The 19,212-nt window shown below is 40.2% G+C and overlaps 1 protein-coding gene across 17 annotated transcripts in view; it reads left to right on the top strand.

The window, feature by feature from the left end:
* NCOR1 (nuclear receptor corepressor 1) overlaps positions 1 to 19,212 on the top strand; it is a 155,942-nt gene that overhangs the window by 75,925 nt on the left and 60,805 nt on the right. For 11 of the 17 annotated variants that reach the window (XM_059149934.1, XM_059149946.1, XM_059149937.1 and 8 more), the window contains 4 exons: positions 6,617 to 6,744; positions 10,873 to 11,090; positions 14,942 to 15,004; positions 17,102 to 17,241. In XM_059149934.1, coding sequence (XP_059005917.1) covers positions 6,617 to 6,744; positions 10,873 to 11,090; positions 14,942 to 15,004; positions 17,102 to 17,241 — 549 coding nt within the window. The remainder of the gene's footprint in view (positions 1 to 6,616; positions 6,745 to 10,872; positions 11,091 to 14,941; positions 15,005 to 17,101; positions 17,242 to 19,212) is intronic. The other 6 variants (XM_059149943.1, XM_059149938.1, XM_059149936.1 and 3 more) reach the window with 1 other exon arrangement.

Below are 19,212 nucleotides of genomic sequence, written 5' to 3'. Positions count from 1 at the left end.
TTCTTAATTGTTTGTGTATTTCATTCTGTTTGTGTCAAAATAGGTGGACAGGTTTTCTGAAATTAGGTGGTATTAGTTTAGGGGCTTGCTTATATAGGACTGAATGACATTACAGCTGATATCATATGAGAGGAGGAGCCACTGCACTTTTGAGCAGAATAGTATCAGATTGTAGTTGTGACAAGGTCATTCTGCCTTCTCTGTTGAGACTAGATTGTAAGGGAGACCAGTTAGGAGGTTACGTTGATCCTCCCAGCGGCTTGGACTGGACTCTAGAGGGGGCGGTATTGAAAACCTGTCCATGTCTGGATGTATCTTTGGACGTAAGGTAAAGAGGTTTTTTACTGATGGATTGATGGTGGGGGGGATTCAAGGACAGTTATCCAAGATAACCCTGAGTTTTGGCTTGTGGGGTTGCCATTTACTGTGTAGGCATGACTGAAGGGGTAGCAGATTTGGGGGGCAAAGTTGGGACATGCTGAATTTTAGATACATATGTCCAAGTGGGGATGTAAAGGGGGCAGTTGTAAGTAGAAGTCTGGAGTTTGGGAAACAGATCTGGGTTGGGAATGTACAATTTGCTGTATGGAAAAAGTTTAGAAAGATTTCTTCTTCTTCTTCTTCTTCTTCTTCTTCTTCTTCTTCTTCTTCTTCTTCTTTTTTTTTAAGGAATCTAGTTACAAGAACTTTTAAATTGGTGTGTCTTCATTTTACTCTGGTAGATAATAGAGATTCAACTAATTTGAAAGTCAACTTTACTGCTCTATTATCCAGTCAAGTTGGAATCAGTAGGAATTATCTTAGGTAATCCCAGAACGATGAGGGCAAATTTATTATAAGACTCTGTAGAGTTCTGCTGAAGTTTATCCTTTCTGTTTTTATTTGATTGCTTCACCCGTCCTCCCCTCCCGACTCTTACCATAGGAAGTCATTGTAATTCAGCCCTGAATGTGTTGTGTGCTGTTTGCCCAGAGAGATTCCAAGCTTGAGAGGTTGGATTTTTAACCTGGTATGGCTATAGGGAATCTTGCATATTATTTCCTCTGAAAGGGAGTTTAATCTGAGACTCATAGGGGAAATGAGACAGATAATCATATTTTTGTTAGACTTGTGTTCAGACATTATTGTTGGCAAAAGTTTTAACTCAGAATTCTGTTAGGTATTGTTGAAACTATTTCACAGTTCAACTTACTAGCATGCCATGATGGGAATGAATATGGTTCTTCATTAAGTTTTAGTTGAAGCTGTGAATATATATCAAAGATCAGAAGCCAGTCCTCAGTGTTACTCTGTGGGATCTAGAATTATAAGTAACATGCCAAGTAGTAATTTGATTCTGTGTGTAACATTTTTTGTTGGAGGTAGGAATTTCTTCTTACCTTCCAGCAGAAACTCTCATCTAATAAGTCTGTCACTGTGTAGCTAGAATTACTGTGATACCTGCTGGTGACCAGCAGCAAAGCAAGTCATTGTTTAGAAGCCACATTCTTCGTTTCCAAATACTTGATTACCTTTCACAAGAATTTGTACTCTTCCTTCATTCTGACAACATCTTCCTCTTTAAATATGTCAGCAGGTTTTTATTCCCCAAGGACATTGAGAAAGCATATACTTATGTAAATGTAGTAATGTTTGAAGTTAGGAAAGTTTTTGACTGAGTTGTTAGACAATAGTTAGGCTGTTTTAGGCAGGTTTAAAAAGTTGGGTGTAAGAGAAAGAGCTTTAGATCCAAAAAAGCTCTCTCTATATCCATGTAACCCTAGACGTTTCCCTTCACTTTTTGAGCCTTGACTTCCACATCTGTGAGCATGGAAGCAATAATACTTACCTTGCAGGGTTAACATAAGAACTAGTTGTGTGTGTGACATCCCTAGAGTGTGCTATTGGGGACAACCGGAGTGCCCAATAAATGGTAGCTACTGTAGCCTTTGTTGCCTTCATGATGGTGTGTTGTGATTGACAGCTTTTACTCTTCAGGAAACTAGTTTCAAATTCGGTTGGTTTAAAGGCATTAGTTTTAAAATAAATAAATATATATACATATACATATATGTATATACACACACACACACACACACACACATATATATATATATATATATATTTTAGATTTTGTTAATTTATTTGACAGAGAGAGATCATCAGTAGGCAGAGAGAGAGAGGAGGAGGAAGCAGGCTTCCTTCTGAGCAGAGAGAGTCTGATGCGGGGCTCCATCCCAGGACCCTGAGATCATGACTTAAGCTGAAGGCAGAGGCTTAACCCACTGAGCCACCCAGGCGCCCTTAAATATATTTTGATAAGATATTTTCTGTTTACTGACTGAGACACTTACAAAACTCAATGGTTAGGGGCCCGTGGGTGGCTCAGTCAGTTAAGTGTCTGCCTTCAGCTCAGGTTGTGATCCCAGGGTCCTAGGATTGAGCCCCGCATCGGGCTCTCTGCTCGGCGGGGAGCCTGCTTCTCCCTTTCCCTCTGTTTACTCTGCTCGTGCTCGCTCGCTCTCTGTCTCTGTTAGATAAATAAATAAAATGTTAAGAAAAAGACTTAAGTGGCTAAAGGAGGACCTCATTCTTTCTGTCTCTTGAATGTTTTCAGTTCTCTAGATGCTTGCTCTTAAATTTAGTTATTTCATTTCTTGGCAACTTAATCATCTACTGAGTGGGAAGTTGTTTATCTGTTTTCTGAAGACTCGGGCATGTTAATAAACACACATAGGGTATATATAAGTGTTAGGTATTCAGTCAGATATAGTAGAATAAATCTCAGCATAAACTTTCTCTGATCTTGTTATAGAGGAGTCTGTTGAAATTTCCTTGTTCTTCTTTTATCGTTATAAAGTACATAAAAATGGGTGCCTGAGTAGTTCAGTCAGTTGGGCTTCTGCCTTCAGCTGGGGTCATGATCCCATGGCCCTGAGATGGAGTCCTGCATCTGGCTCCTTGCTTATTAGCCTGGAGTCTGCTTCTCCCTTTGCTGCTCCCCCTGCTTGTGCACTCTCTCTGTCAAATATATAAATGAAAAGATTTCTTAAAAGATTTCTAAAAAAAAAAAATACATAAAACTTTTTGTTTAGTTTTTTTTTTTTTAATTTGGATTTTGATTTTGTTTTCTAATGCCCTCCAACATTTACAGCGCACAGTTTGTTGTGTGGCAGACAGGTTTTGTGTTTTGAGATCCTCCCTGACAAAATAAAACCTTCTTTAATTGACCAAAAAGTACTAGGCTTAACGAGGGAGAAACCTGGACAGGAAGCTGTTGGGATGCCTCTGTCTGTCAGGGGACCTTCAGATGACTTTGCTTTTGACACTGTGAACTTGTCCTCCAGCTCCCCTACTAAAGGGCGTGAGGGCTGTGACTTAGAACCTCTGTCCCAGAGCGTGGGATTTGGCACTTCCTTTACAGATTTGCATGAAACAGAAGTAGTTGCAATCACTTCCTGTGAACATCGGAGGTTACTCCTTGGGCTCTTTATCGCTGGGAGCAGGTGTGGCCGTGGCTCTCAGTGCCTGTCAGCCTAAGGGAGACAGATGCTGGTTGCACACTCCGGCCCGCCTGGCTCTCCCTCTCCACCCACTGCTGCCTAGTCAGTGTGGATGGATTCTGCTTTGACGGGGGTTGTGCTCTGCAGCTGTCACACACTTGCAGAGACTATCCAGCAACTCCGCACCTTCTGCAGAATTGGGGGTTGTGCTCCAGAAGACATCCTGCCCCCGTCTTCCCATTGCCTGGTTGAAACAGGTGCTACCTTGCTTCTCGGTCCCTCACACTGGGGAAGGGGGAGTAAAGTCAGCTGCTGGCTGCATTTCAGACAGCAGGGAACGTGTGGGATTGCTTAGTTTCTTCAGAACACTGGTTGGCATTAGAAATAGAAAAGTATTAAGGAAGCAAGTTATATGTATCATCTAAGTCTAAGAGAACCGTGAAGTTCTTTTACTCCTTTTCTGCCGAGTTGATACCTCGCTGTCATTTCTGAGGGCTATAAACCACTTTCTGGGTTAAGAGCCTACTCGCCAGGCAAAGGGCAGAGTTTTTCGCTAGTGTGCCATCCACTTTGTTCATTATGACTAATGGATGCTACTTTTGTAGCAGGTGAGTGGTTGGCGATTATTAGCATTTGAAACCAGCCTTGTGACCACTATGGTGTCCTAGGGAGTCCGTCAAAGGTGAGAAAAACATTCCCATTTGTAAAGCAGGTCTAGTCATGGTTGGAAAGTACACATTTGAAAATTTTCCTGATTTTTAAATTTTTGACTAGTAATAGCAAACACTCAAAGGAAAAGGGAACTGGCAATTACCAGAGTGAGAAATTGGGGAAGTCAGGTCAAGCAAGTGAGGGAACCATGGTATTGAGACAATTTAGTGAGGGGTTGGAGAGGAAGATAAGATAGAGCTCTTCCTCATGGGCTGTGAAGTTTCATAGAATAAAGGGACCAAGGGTCATGATGGGGACAAATAGCAAGATCAGCAACAATGAAAATGTGGGGTAGGTGGGGCACGAGTGGTGGTTGTAGAGATTTTCTGATTTCAAGATCTTGGAGGTAGAGCAGTGCCCACCAGTGATGGCAATTATGACTTCACCTTAGGAGAGTTTAATGAGCATGACCTCAAGAGTATTTCAGTTGTAGGATATTACATTGCTAGAAAAAGCATTGAGGTACATTTTAAAGTTGGAAGAATAGGGGCGCCTGGGTGGCTCAGTGGGTTAAAACCTCTGCCTTCGGCTCAGGTCATCATCCCAGGGTCCTGGGATTGAGCCCCACATGAGGCTCTCTGCTTGTTGGGGGGCCTGCTTCCTCCTCTCTCTCTCTCTCTCTCTCTCTGCCTGCCTCTCTGCCTACTTGTGATCTCTGTCAAATAAATAAATTTAAAAAAATTAAGTTGGAAGAATAATGGCAAGGCATAATGAGCCATGTGATAAAATCATCTGTGTGTTCTTTAGGAGTATTTAAGAAGTCAATCCATAATACCAAAACAGGAAAAAAAGGCATCATAGGTAGATTCTGTGAAATTTTTAAAAAGGAGGTATTTTTAAAAATACTGCAGTGCAGCAATGTTTTGGAAGTGGCAGTTGGGAGCAAGAAGGATACGGATTCTTATTTAGTTCCTTGTGGATTTGAAGAAGTCATGATACAGGACCTCTTGGAGAGGCCAATAAGGTCTTTGTTATCTTAAGAAAAAAAAATCCAGATTTATCCAGTAGGTGAAGGACTTTGAGATGGTATTAAGAATTAAGGGAAATTGTAACTCGAATTAATGAGTACTTTTGTGTTGTCTGGTGACAGAACAGATAAGAGGACAGGCATTTATTAGGAGGCAGATTGATGTTGGCTGGGTCGGAATGAAAGATTGAGGTGGGAGGGCCAAATTTTTCAGAGAAGCGGGATAAAGGAACTTGGTTCTGGCTGTATCCGGCACACGCAGAGGCATCTGTGGTCCAGTTGTCTCCCAGGAACTTGGGATACTTAGAGGAGTAAGACTGGGTCCTTGTCCTTGAGGAGACCGTAACGCAGGGAGCCAGACAGACCCTGGTAACCCAGGGATGCACCACTTTGGGTAAGTGCCGCAGGCAGGTGTGGGCCATGCAGGTGGCAAGGTAGGGAGACCGGGCCTGGAGCTTCTCTGTGGAAATCAAGATGTAGCCTTTTGAACTGAATTTCAGAGGCTGTGTCAGAGTTTACTAGGCAAGGAGGGGTGGAAAGAGTGTTCCAGGCAAAGACATGAAATGCTGGGTGTGTATAGGTGAGTCCAGAGCAGCAACCAGTGTAGGAAAGGTGGGGGGTTGGAAGACGTACAAACGGACGGGGGGCTGTGTGCGCCAATGCCGAGGGGCAGTTCATCCTACTTAGCTTAGATGGTCTTGATTTTTGCATTGAATAAACAGAATACTGGCACAGAGTTGATTTCACTTGTTTTCCTGTAGAATCCCAATTTTAGCAAAGATAAAAGGGTCCCATAATCGTATTCTCTTCTTGTCTTTGTTCGTATTTTTAATTATAGAGTTGTAATTCTAGCTTAGAAATATTTGAGTGTTTCACTTCTTTTCACTCTGTTATCTCCTTACTGTTTTTGCAAATTACTTTAGTCTTGATGATGACCGTAGCCATTCTACTATTCCATCAAGTGAATGTTTGCGCAGAAGACTAAAAGCGTAAAGGTGTTCCTGTAGTATCATCTATAGTGATGAAAAGGTTGGAAGTATATTAGGTATCTAATTCTCAGGGAATGGTTTGTTAAATTATAGGTTATCAAATTTTAAGGTAGAATTGAAATGCTTGAGTGACAGATTAGATGTGGGAGTTTACAGAAACAGAGAGAACCAACCTCAGACTTCAGGTTTCTAAGTGGAATCTTAACACTCTTGCCTCTCTGATGGGTCCAGACACTAGGAACATCTGTGTGTGTGTGTGTGCATGTGTGTGTGCTTTTAAGCAGTACCTATGGAATATATTAAAGAGTGTGAGACTGATTTTTAATATGTTACCCCTAATTACATTGTAAGTGATCAATAAGTTAATTGCTTATAAATTTTTGTGCAAAGGTATTTATTGTAATTTGTCATCATAATTTGAGTTGTTTCTTTTAATGTTGAATTTGACAAATGATGATTCATTCTAGCAGCAAATTGCCCGACCCTCACAAGAAGAAAAAGTAGAGGAAAAAGAAGAAGATAAAGCAGAAAAAACAGAAAAAAAAGAAGAGGAAAAGAAAGATGAAGAAGAAAAAGATGAAAAGGAGGACTCCAAGTGAGTTAAATGATTAGATACTAGTTTTATTTTAAAATCATGGACCTATTGACTATCTTGAAGGTAAAAATTTTAGATAAACAAATGAATTAGATGTGCGCTTTGATCATCTAATGTGCTTTGACCTAATTAAAGAACAGGATATTCTGGTAAGTGCAACTTTTGGCTTAATGGACTTATTTGCCAGACATGAGACATATTTTTCAGAAGGGATGAGCTATAGTAATATACACTCATCAGAGATATATTGAATATAATTTAATTTTTGACTTGGAAGGTACCTCAGGATCTTTTTTTTTTCACTTTTGATACTTAACACTCATGTAAAAATGCTGATAAATGGTTTTCTTTTCTATAATACCTTATATTACAGTTTCATGGGTTTTATTTATTGTATAAAGTGGGGTTTCTGGTTTGTTTGTGGTTCTCTTGCTGTTTGCCTGGTTATAAAAGTAATTCTTGTTTACTATAGAAAATAAGGAAAAGACAGCAAAATACTTAACAAAATCAGCCTGGGATTCTGCCGCTCAGAGACCGCTTTTGTTGATGCCTTTATGCACATATTGGCGTCAGTGGTGAGGGGGCTTAGTGGCTCAGTTGGGTGGGTTTTTTGCAAAAGATTGGTGCTTTTGAGGCATTATTTACCCAGAGTAAAATTCACCAATTTTAGATGTGTACTGAATGTATTTGGACAAATATATGCACTGCTCTGATTCTTGACACAGTTGTGGCATAGTGTTTCCATCACTCCAGAAAGTTCCCACATGCTCCTTTGCCATAGCTTTCCCCCCAACTCTCCTGCCAAACTGTCCCCCTCTGGGGACTGCTCATCTGTTTTGCCTTTTCTAGAATTTCATATAAATGGATTTATGCGGTATGTAGTCTTCTGTGAGTGGCTTCTTTCACTTAGCATAATGATGTTGACATACATGCAAGTTGTTGCACGTATTGGTAGTTCATTCTTTTTAATATTTATAGTGCTATTTCTGGAATCCCCTTGGAAATACTGAAGATTTATTTGGTTTTGTGGCAACTATAGCCTGAAGCACTTGGTATGGTTGTTAAAGAGTTGGATACCCTACCATTGCCATTCTAATCTTCTACTTTAGGGAGAGAACTGTTGAAAACAATTTTTTTTTTAAAGTTTTTAGGGAAAACATTTATTTTCCCACATGGTTCTTGGATCTGCTCATATGGAACTGCCATATCTTGGTTTTCACTTTTTCCCTTAAATCTCTATTAACAAGCATTCATTTATTAGTGATGTGAGCCAGCCCTTATGGAGGTTGCAAAAGGGCATAAATGATATGTACTGTTCCCAGGTAGTTTATCGTCTAGCAAGGGAAAGCTAGGCAAGACGCAGGTACTGTTCATGATAGAGAAGAAAGCCTGGAAGAAATGAGCAGAATCAGGACAGGATGTTGGTAGACTGAAAAGAGGTTCAGGGTTACTTCTCTCTGAATGGTTTAGAGGACTTTATGCGGGAGCTAGTGGTTAATGTGGAGAGAATAAAAGGAACAGCACGAAGAGATGTGCTGCCATGAGAAATGGCAGATAGTGGTCTTACTAGACTGGGACAGAGGGTGGCAGGAAGAACAATGGAAGGTGGATTGGGGTTAGATTAAGTAAAACCTTAATGAAGCTAAAATAGTCCATGCTATGCGTTGTTTGAATGGATGGAATGGTTTCTTTCTCTTTCTTTCAAGATTGATTGATTTATTTTTTAGAGAGTCTGCGCAAGCATGTGTGAGTAGGGGGAGGGGCAGAGAGAGGGTGAGAATCTCAAGCAGACTGTGCTGAGCACGGAGCCTGAAGTGTGGGGCTTGATGTCAGAACCCAGAGATCATGACCTGAGCTGAAATCAAGAGTCAGAGGCTTAACCGACTGAGCCACCCATGCGCCCTTGGATAGAATGGTTTCTTGCCAAAGCTTTTCTGGTAGAATACTGACCCACAAGCATCAGAGAATGGAGGACTGGAGATGTAAGTCAGGGAGTGGAGTATCAAGGCACTGAATAAGAACAATGATAGTAGGGGCATCTGGGAGGCTCAGTGGGCTAAGCCTCTGCCTTCGGCTCAGGTCATGATCTCAGGGTCCTAGGATCAAGCCCCACATTGGGCTCTCTGCTCGGCCCGGAGCCTGCTTCCCCCTCTCTCTCTGCCTGCCTCTCTGCCTACTTGTAATCTCTCTCTGTCAAATAAATAAATATAATCTTAAAAAAACACAAAAACATAGATAGTAGAAATCAAGATGGTGGAACTAGTGGGGGCACTGTTACTGAGATGAAATAACCAAACCTTGACATGAGATCGCATGTAGGAGGCAAAGAAAATGAGAAGAAGCTAAAGATGAGGCTAGATCTGTAACCCTGAATGAAGGTGATCACGGTGGTACTGTTAACAATGAGTGATTAGAATGTGGTGGGGAGCAAGAGGCAGAGTGGGGATAAGCATGGTTTGGGGCATGTTGAGTTTGTATTGATGGGGAATCCAGGTATATTGATAGGGATTCCCAGAAGGTATTTGGGAAGACAAGTCTGGATCTTAGGAGATTTAGTAGACTTGAGGTGTGAGTCTAAAGATGCAGCTGGGGAGTCATCCCAGTGGAATGGATGTGAATGGGGTAACTTCACAGAGTTTTAAGGCAAGGGTGAGCCTTGGGAAATGCGAATGTGAACAGGGAGAGGAAGAAGGCAGCCTGCAGAGGGGAGAGCCATAATAGCAGTAGGGAGTATCAGGAGGCATGAAGTCCTAAAAGTTAAGTTGAATAGGATGTAAAAAGAATTGTCCTTAGGGTCAGTTGCAGCAGGAATATCAGTGCAACAAGAATTGAGAAAAGGTCATCTGAATTTGCAGTTAGTAAGTCACTGGTGACTCTTGACAAAATGTCTTTAAGATGAATCCGTAGTAGTAGCCAGATTGCTAAGGGAATAAAGAAGTGGAGAAGGAGGGTTGCAGGGTAACTTAGAGGGCAGTTCAGGGTGAAGGGGGAAAATTCTGGAAGAATTTCTTTTATTGAGGTAAGCTTGGTAAGCTACAACAGATTTTTGAAGTACATAATATTTGAAAAAAAATCAACATCTCCCATTAAGCAGGAGCCTTTGAGTCTCTGACTGTTGCCACCTATTCATTCATTTGCCAAAATGTACATTAGGGACCTTGTTTTTAAATCTAACAACCCTGGGAGGTACGTATGTAATACAGAGAATAATCTTCTGGTGTCACGTGTGGTGCTACTGCTACTAATAGTGAGAACCCTTTATTTATTGATCAGGTTTCTCCTAAGTGGCTGAGGGAGGTTCAGCCCAAATACCAGTAGACACATATGATGTTTATTGTGTTCTAGGCACAGTTCTGAGCGTTTTGTATAAAACTGAGCATTTTATATAAATGAACTCCTTTAATGATTGCAACAGCTCTATGAAACATATGGTTGTCATCCTCACTTACAGATGAGAAAAAGGCCTATGGAGGGGAGGTCGCTTGTCTAAGGTCACATTGCTGGTAAATCACACAGCTCTGGTACCAACTTGGGCAGCCTGGCTCCAGACTGTTCTCCGTTATAATGCCTGGGCCACACTGGCCTGTTTGCACATAATTAGTGTTGGAGATGGTTAAGAATACTGAAGCTGGTTTAATGAAGCAGTGCTGTAGACTGTTCCTGCAGAAAAGGTGTCTGTCTCAGCCTCTTCATTTCACAAAGGAGAAAACTTACCTTGAAGCCAAAGTAAGAACTCCAGGACTCCTGCTTTTTTGGTGTACCCCACTGCCTAGACACACTGGTACCCCACTGGTACCCCACTGCCTAGACACACTGGTACCCCACTGGTACCCCACTGCCTAGACCCACTAGACCCACTGGTTGCGGGTCTAGGGGCTGTTCCGCTGCCATCCATTACTTCCTCATAGGGTGTTGTCATACATTATAAGGTGACTTGAAGGTGTTTAAAATTTGAGTCCATTAATGAATAAAGCAGACCTTTGTGAAATATCTTAATTTGAGCCAGTCAGAACCCTTCAAAATTGGGGCATGACAGCATCTTTCATAAATTTTGTTTTCAAAACAAACCTTCTTAGATGCATGTATCCTTCTAAATCACACAAGCTTTTTATCGGCTTCTGTTTCCAGAGAAAACACTAAGGAAAAGGACAAGACGGAAGGTACAGCAGAAGAAACGGAGGAGAGAGAGCAGGCCACCCCCCGGGGACGAAAGACCGCCAACAGTCAGGGCCGCAGAAAGGGCCGCATCACCAGGTCCATGACCAACGAAGCGGCAGCGGCCAGTGCTGCAGCTGCCGCCGCCACCGAGGAGCCTCCGCCGCCTCTGCCACCGCCACCAGAACCTGGTGAGTGCGCGAGATGGGAGTGAACAGGCCGTGATTTTGTGCAGGATTCTCTTGCACTGCTAGGGTAGAGCAGGAAGGTCCTCGGATATGGATGACCTAAAAATAATCTGAAAGTCTGGCCTTAAAAAAATGTTTTAAGGTTTTATTATTTATTATTTTTTAAGGTTCATTATGACAAGTACACTCCTTAATCCCCATCACCTTTTTCACTCATATCCCTCCCTTCTGGTGACCTCCAGTTCGTTCTCTATAGTTCAGAGTCTGTTTCTTGCTTTGTTTCTCCTTTTTCCCTCTTTGCTTGTTTGCTTTGTTTGTAAAATTCCATATGTGAGTGAGATCATATGGTATTTGTCTTTGTCTGAGTGTTCTTAGTATTACGATTTCTAGCTCTATCCATGTCATTGCAAAGGGCAAGATTTCCTTCTTTAATGGCTGAATAATACTCAAAGGTGTGTGTGTGTGTGTGTGTGTGTGTTATAGAGATATATATATACGCCACGTCATCTTTATCCATTCATCACTTGATAGTTGGGCTGCTTTCGCATCTTGGCTGTTGTGACTAGTGCTCCTATAAATGTAGGGATGCCTCTATCACTTTGAATTAGTGTTTCTGTGTTCTTTGGGTAAACACCCAGTAGCTGGATCATACATACAGAGTTGTATTTTTAGTTTTGAGGAACATCCACACTGTTTTCCACAGTAGCCACGCCAGTTTGCATTCCCACCGGCAGCGCAGGAGGGTTCCTTTTTCTCCACATCCTTGACAACACCTTTGTTTCTTGTATTGTTGATGTTAGCTATTGTGACAGGTGTGAGGTGATGATGAATGATGCTGAGCATCTTTTCATGGGTCTTTTGGCCATCTGGATGTCTTTGGAGAAAGGTCCGTTCATGTCTTCTGCCCTTTTGTTAATTGGATCATTTGTTCTGTGGTTATTGAGTTTTATAAGTTCTTTATATAGTTTGGATACTAACCTTTTATCAGATATGTCATTTGGAAATATCCTCTCCCATTTGTAGGGAGGATTTAGTTTTGTTGTTTCCTTTGCTGTGCAGAAGCTTTTTATTGTATTTTTTTATTTTTAAGTTTTATTTGATTTATTTTTTTCTAGAGAGGGAGGGGGAGGGAAAGAAAAAAAATTCCAAGCAGGCTCTACACCCAGCACAGAACCTGACCCTGTGCTCTATCTCACAACCCTGAGATCATGAGTGAACCAAAATCAAGAGTCGGATACTTAACTGACTGAGCCACACAGGTGCCCTGGAAGCTTTTTATTTTGATGTAGTCCCAATAGTTTATCTTTGCTTTTTGTTTCCCTTGCCTCAGGGGACCTAGCTAGAAAAATGTCGCTATGGCCAGTGTCAGAGAAATTACGGCCTGTGCTCTTTTCTAGGATTTCTGTGGTTTCAGGTCTCACATATAGGTCTTTAATCCATTTTTGAATTTATTTTTGTGTATGATGTAAGAAAGTGGTCAAGTTTCATTCTTTTGTATGTTGCTGTCTGATTTTCCCAACACCATTTGTGGAAGAGACTTTCTCCCGTTGGGTATTCTTCCCTGCTTTGTTGAACGATTAGTTGATCATACAATTGTGGGTTTATCTCTGGGTTTTCTGTTCTAGTCCATTGATCTATGTGTCTGTATTTATGCCAGTACCATGTTTTGATGACTACAGCTTTGTATAATAACTTGAAGTCCGGAATTGTGATGCCTCCAGGTTTGCTTTTCTTTTTCAAGATTGCTTTGGCAATTTGGAGTCTTTTATGATTCCATAGAAATTTTAGGATTATTTGTTCTAGTTCTATGAAAACTGCTGCTGGTATTTTGATAGGGATTGCTTTGGGTGGTGTAGCCATTTTAACAACATTTGTTTTCCCAATTCATGAGCATGGAATGTTTCTCCATTACTTTGTGTTGTCTTGAATTTCTTTTATGACTGTTTTATAGTTTTCAGAGTACGGGTCTTTCACTTCTTTGGGAAGGTTTATTCCTAGGTATTTTATTATTTTTGGTGCAGTTGTAAATGGGATTGTATTCTTATTTTCTCTTTCTGCTGCTTCGTTATTGGTGCATAGAAATGCAGCAGAATTCCTTACATTGATTTTGTATCCTGTATTCCTTACATTGATTTATTTTATCAGTTCTAGCAGTCTTTTTAGGTTTTCTTTATCTAATATCGTGTTATCTTCAAGTACTGAAAGTTTTACTTCTTCATGGTCTTTACATTTCTTAAACTTTAATGTCAGTGTCTTTTGAAAAAGATCTTCCCCAATCTTGCTATCTTAATACAGCTGTTTTTCTTTTTACTTAGTTGTAATTTTAGTATGTATGGTATTTTTTCTGATATTTTAACTTGGTGTATATTATAAATATTATGTAGTTTCTAAGTGATCTTCATTTTTGCTTTTTAATGACTGTGAAATGTTGGCATCCTGTTCCCTGAGGCCCCATTTCTTGAATCATTCCCTGTTGCTGAATGATTAGGCTGTCCCCTGCCCCCTCCTCTTTAAACTAATATAGATAGTAGTGTAAGGAAAAAATCCTGATTAACTAACATTTTCTTTCTGTTAAATTATTTTTTATAGAAATGAATTCTTGGGTCCAAGCATTTTTCTCTCTTCTACCAAGTATCATTAGTTTATAAAGGGATCATGTTAATGATGTTTGCCATCTTTGGTTCAGTGGTACCAATTTTACTGTAACATGAAGCATAAAAAAACCAGGTTCTGGGGATGGCAAGGAGGATACAAGGAAAATAACTAGATTTGCACCTGGGGGTAGATCCCGATGGGCCTTGTTTGAGTCATGTCCTGCTTTGCTTACAGAGTGGGAGTTCACAGAGGTTTTTAAACAGAGGAGTGCTGTGAATAGACTGGTGGTGTAGAAGGTGAACTGGTGATAGTTGGAGGTCAGGTTGGAGAGAGTGAAGGCTGGAGGCGGAGGGACCAGCCAGAAGAGTGTCACTGTGCACGCAGTGGCCAGGCAAGAAGAGGATGGGTTCAGGAGATTAGGACTGGCACACATCATTGGCTGTGGGAGTAGATGGGAGGAAGGATTAAAAAATTGGCCTGAGAAGGCTGTTAATAATTCAGATGACTGGGCGGATGGTAGCGCTATTAATTGAGAAGGGGAATACGGCAGGAGCTCATTTCATGCCTGATGGTCTCAATTTCCTTTCTAATGTAGAAGAGAGAGAGTGTGCAGTTTATGATCCATCTGTGTTTCCAGTCCCCTGTGTCATAGGGCCCCCGAGAGTGAGGATGAAATGGGGGACTCAGAGAGCACGAGAGAACTGTGCCTGGACAGGGACGCGGGCTGTTGTTTCTTCCTTTGACACTTTAGGAGAGGAGGTTGGAGCTCGAGTATGCGGTGGGGCAGTGGGTGAGGTGGGACTTCACAGAAAATAAGCAAGTGATGGTCAAACATGTAGATGTGGTTGGAGCTTCAAAGAACATTGAGAAGCCTTACTTGGAAGCCTTGAATATTTCTCTTCAGTTGGTGGGGGAGAGCCTGCCAACATCCTGTGTCCATAGTTTCTTTCACCCAGTGCTTCAGACAGGCTTTATGTCCAACAAGCAGGTCGACGCCATCTAAGCTGTGAATGAACTTAAGTTTTCTCTGCCTGGGGCGCCTGGGTGCCTCCGTCGGTTAAGGGGCTGCCTTGGCTTGGGTCATGATCCCACCATCCTGGAATTGAGTCCTGCATCAGGCTCCTTGCTCAGTGGGAAGCCTGCTTCTTACTTTGCTTTTGCCTGCCTGTGCTCTCTCTCTCTGACAAATAAATAAATAAAATCTTTAAAAAAAAGAAAAAAGTTTCTTTGCCTTACTGGGTTCTCTCTCTTTATTTCAGTTTCCACAGAGCCCGTAGAAACCTCTCGATGGACAGAAGAAGAAATGGAAGTTGCTAAAAAAGGTAAGTTAGAGTTCTTCGGGGTTTTAGTTGGGTTGGGATGGGCTCTTCAGGGTTATTAGTAATAAGTCACATGGAGTGAATATTTTTTAATTGGAAAAAGAAGAAAGTTCTTCTGTGGTAGTCAACAGAATTTAGAAGTAGAATTGAGTTCTTTATGATGGGGTGGTGCCCTCTCAGATAATCCTGCTGTGCCTTGCTTAAGAGGCCCTCTTTTGAGGAATTTAAGATTCTCTGCACAGTTTTGTTTTTTGTTTTTTGTTTTTTTTTTTTTTTGAATGTCATTTTGTTAGAGAGCAAGGGGACTATTTTCACTCTTCCAGGATAGCTGTTATTCAGTGTTTTGGAGGGTATTTAAGTATAAAGTCTATATTTTCTATTACTTAATAGTTGGATTTAATAGCATGGTTCCTGTCTCCTCAGTTTGTATTTCATAAGGCATTTGGTTATAAATTAGTAAGAATTGCACTGCAATTCAGAGGAGAAGGCATGAACTTTGAAGCCAGAAAAAGGTTTGAATTTTGTCTTTCCTTCTCATGGCTGTGTGGCCCTCATCTTATTCTGGAACATTACAAATCTTTTTCTGTTGTTGCTTGTTAACATAGAATAATTTGAAATTGAGGTAAAATTTCTAATAGGATAAATAGGTGGTTTATAAATAAACAGTAGTTTATACCTTATAATTCTAAAGAGAAATTACTGTAAATAAGTTAATCTCTTAATGACACATTTCCGATTTATTTTCTATTTAATAATGAATGATACATTTAAGAGTTTTAACATTTAAGATACATTTAAGAATATAAAATACATTATTAAGATACATTTAAGAGTATAAACGAACATTACCAAAAATAATAGCAGTTTAATGTGTTCAAAAAAAATTTTTTTAAAGATTTTATTTATTTATTTGACAAATAGATCACAAGTAGGCAGAGAGGCAGGCAGAGAGAGGAAGGGAAGCAGGCTCCCTGCTGAGCAAAGAGCCTGATGCGGGGCTCAATCCCAGGACCCTGGGATCATGACCTGAGCCAAAGGCAGAGGCTTTAACCCACTGCCACCCAGGAGCTCCTGTTCAAAATATTTTTATTTGATGATTATTTGCCATGATTAGGAAATTTGTGACTTGTCATGATTACAGGTATAACTTTTTAAAAGAGTCACATTAAGAAAAAAGATTCACATTTATTCTCATCTGATTATCAGAATGTTATAATGGAGTAAGGTGATAGTAGCTACATCATAGAGTGATTTTTTTCAGGTAGATATACCTCCATAGGACTGCTTTTAGTCTCTACTCTTCTCAGTTCTGTTCATGTATCAGAAGGATTTGGAAATGATCTTCCAGTTGTCGTTAAGGAAGCTACCTTCATCAGCCTTGGAAAACTGTTTTCTATAAATTGTTAAATTTGTACTGTAAATTCATGCTTGGATACACCTGTATCTAAAGTATATCCCAGTCTGTATAGCTCTCTGTGTGTACATGCATTTATATACCCATATTCCTTGCAAATGGGTATGGCATGTATATATATTATTTGGTTTAAAAGTATCAGGTTGCTTAGTTTCCTGTGATGAGTTGTCTTACCACAGGTTTGTTGATGTTGCTGTTTTTAAAACTGGTTAATATTTTTGAGGGCATTTCTTGATTGTGAATGGATTGAAGACATGCTGATTATAAATGTAGCCGTATATATCTTTATTTTGTGTTCTATCTTACTTTACAAGATTACCTTATTAATTTTTTATTGATATACTGTTTACAAAGACTTAGAAGTGTCTAATCAGTCATTTTACAACTGTTTGAGTTCTTATCGTGTGTCCGATGTTGTCCTAGCTCTCAGGGAGATACAGAACAAGGATAAAGTTGAGTCCTTCTGTTAATGAGCATGTTTTAAATTTGAGTGGCAAAATAGAGCTGTCAGTGAGTTTCATGTCAATATATATTTAAATAAGTATTAAAATATATAAATAAATAATTGAAAACACATTTTTAGTGTTAATGATTTTGAATACTGTAATTAAGTTGATTTTTATTCTTTCTCATGTTTTTTATGAAGCATAAAAAAACCAGGTTCTTTGGTCGTTTTTCAAATATAGGTCTTGTAGAACATGGTCGTAACTGGGCAGCAATTGCCAAAATGGTGGGAACTAAAAGTGAAGCGCAGTGCAAAAACTTCTATTTTAACTATAAAAGGCGACACAATCTTGACAACCTTTTGCAACAGCATAAACAGAAAGTGAGTATATCAGAGGTAGTGAATCACTTATTTATTATTATTATTTTTTAACTGATTTAGTTTTTAACTGATAGTTTCTTTGTTTCATTGTGTTTCTGAGCTTCAAATATGGGTTTTGAGGGAGAGTTCTTTATATCTTGTATTTTTATTTATTACATTTAACTGTGAAGGACACGCTAGTTTCTTGGCACACGTTGCCTTTTTCTCTGATTACTGCCCAGGGAACAAAATTCATGTTACTAGTAATGGCAGTTCAGTACTTCTGAATCACAATAGATGGGATTTGAAAAATATAAATATTTTGGAGTTTGAATTGAAAACTTCAGTTGGAGTTCTGTTGACCTTGTTGAATGAATTGATAGGGCATATTAAAACCATTTTCTCTGGGGCGCCTGGGTGGCTCAGTGGGTTAAAGCCTCTGCCTTCGGCTCAGGTCATGATCCCAGAGTCCTGGGATCAGGCCCTGCATTGGGCTCTCTGCTATATTTAAAAAATAAATAAATAGGGTGCCTGGGTGGCTCAGAGTGTTAGGCCTCTGCTTTCGGCTCAGGTCATGATCTCAGGGTCCTGGGATCGAGTCCCGCATCGGGCTCTCTGCTCAGCAGGGAGCCTGCTTCCTCCTCTCTCTCTCTCTGCCTGCCTCTCTGCCTACTGGTGATCTCTGTCTGCCAAATAAATAAATAAAATCTTTAAAAAAAAAAAAAAAAAATAAATAAATAAATAAATAAATAAAACCATTTTCTCAGAAAAAGACCCTGAGATAAATAATAAAACCAGAAAGTATAAATTTTTTTTTAAAGATTTTATTTATTTATTTGACAGATAGAGATCACAAATAGGCAGAGAGGCAGGCAGAGAGAGAGACAGGAGGAAGCAGGCTCCCCCCTGAGTAGAGAACCCAATGTGGGGCTCGATCCCAGGACCCTGATATCATGACCCAAACCGAAGGCAGAGGCTTTAACCCACTGAGCCACCCAGGCGCCCCTCAGAAAGTATACATTTATTGAAAATTCTTTAACGAGGAAGTTCCAGTGCTCTCAGTCTACAGAGCTCTTTGAGGATTCCATGAGGCCAAAACTGTTTTTGTAAAAATATTAAGATGTTACTTGACTTTTCTGCACTGTGTTAGATTTGCATGGATGGTGTCAAAGAAAAGGAGAGAAAATGCTGGTACCTTAGCATGAATCATGGCAGGGCACCGCTGTGCTAAATACTCAGTGTATTCATCATTTCGGGCATTTACAGTTTAACAACAAATATGCCAATTTCACTTGTCCTTGGCAAAGCAGTACAAATTAGCTTTATTAAGTCCTGACCCTTGAGTACATATGTGTGATAAAATGAGAAGTGTGCATAAAGACCTTTCGTTCTGTACCAGGATATTCGGATTCTGTCGAGGGAAAGTACTTTTGCAGTTGTTTGAGTTCCAAGCTGAACTCGCCTCCCTTTTTTATGGAGTTTCAGTTTTAATTGGAAAAATGACAGAAAAACTATGGTTTTTCAGACTTGGATCCTTGGCAGACATTTTCTTGAAAATGAGTGAGACTGTCTTTCAAAGGAAGCAAGCAGAAGTATTGTTGCCACTTTTAAACTTCAAGCTTTTAAGCAAAAATTAGAATTTTGGAAAATTTGTCTTCCTCACAGTAACACCCAAAGACTTTTCTGATGAGATCAGTGGTAATAATAACTAGTATGATATATATTTTTAAAGATTTTATTTATTTATTTGACAGATATCACAAGTAGGCAGAGAGGCAGGCAGTGGATGGGGGGGAAGCAGGTTCCCCGCTGAGCAGAGAGCCCCATGCGGGACTTGATCCCAGGACCCTGAGATCATAACCTGAGCTGAAGGCAGAGGCTTAACCCACTGAGCCACCCAGGTGCCCCCTAATATGATATCTTGATAAACAGTGAAATTATATGCAGATTTGAAAAATCTGTGTAACTCCCATAATTTCCAGATGACCAATT

This window comes from Mustela lutreola, chromosome 15 (genome assembly GCF_030435805.1).
Source record: "Mustela lutreola isolate mMusLut2 chromosome 15, mMusLut2.pri, whole genome shotgun sequence".
NCBI classification, from domain to species: domain Eukaryota; kingdom Metazoa; phylum Chordata; class Mammalia; order Carnivora; family Mustelidae; genus Mustela; species Mustela lutreola.
The sequence above is the reverse complement of the archived record's forward strand: the minus strand, read 5'-3'. Positions and strand labels throughout refer to the sequence as shown.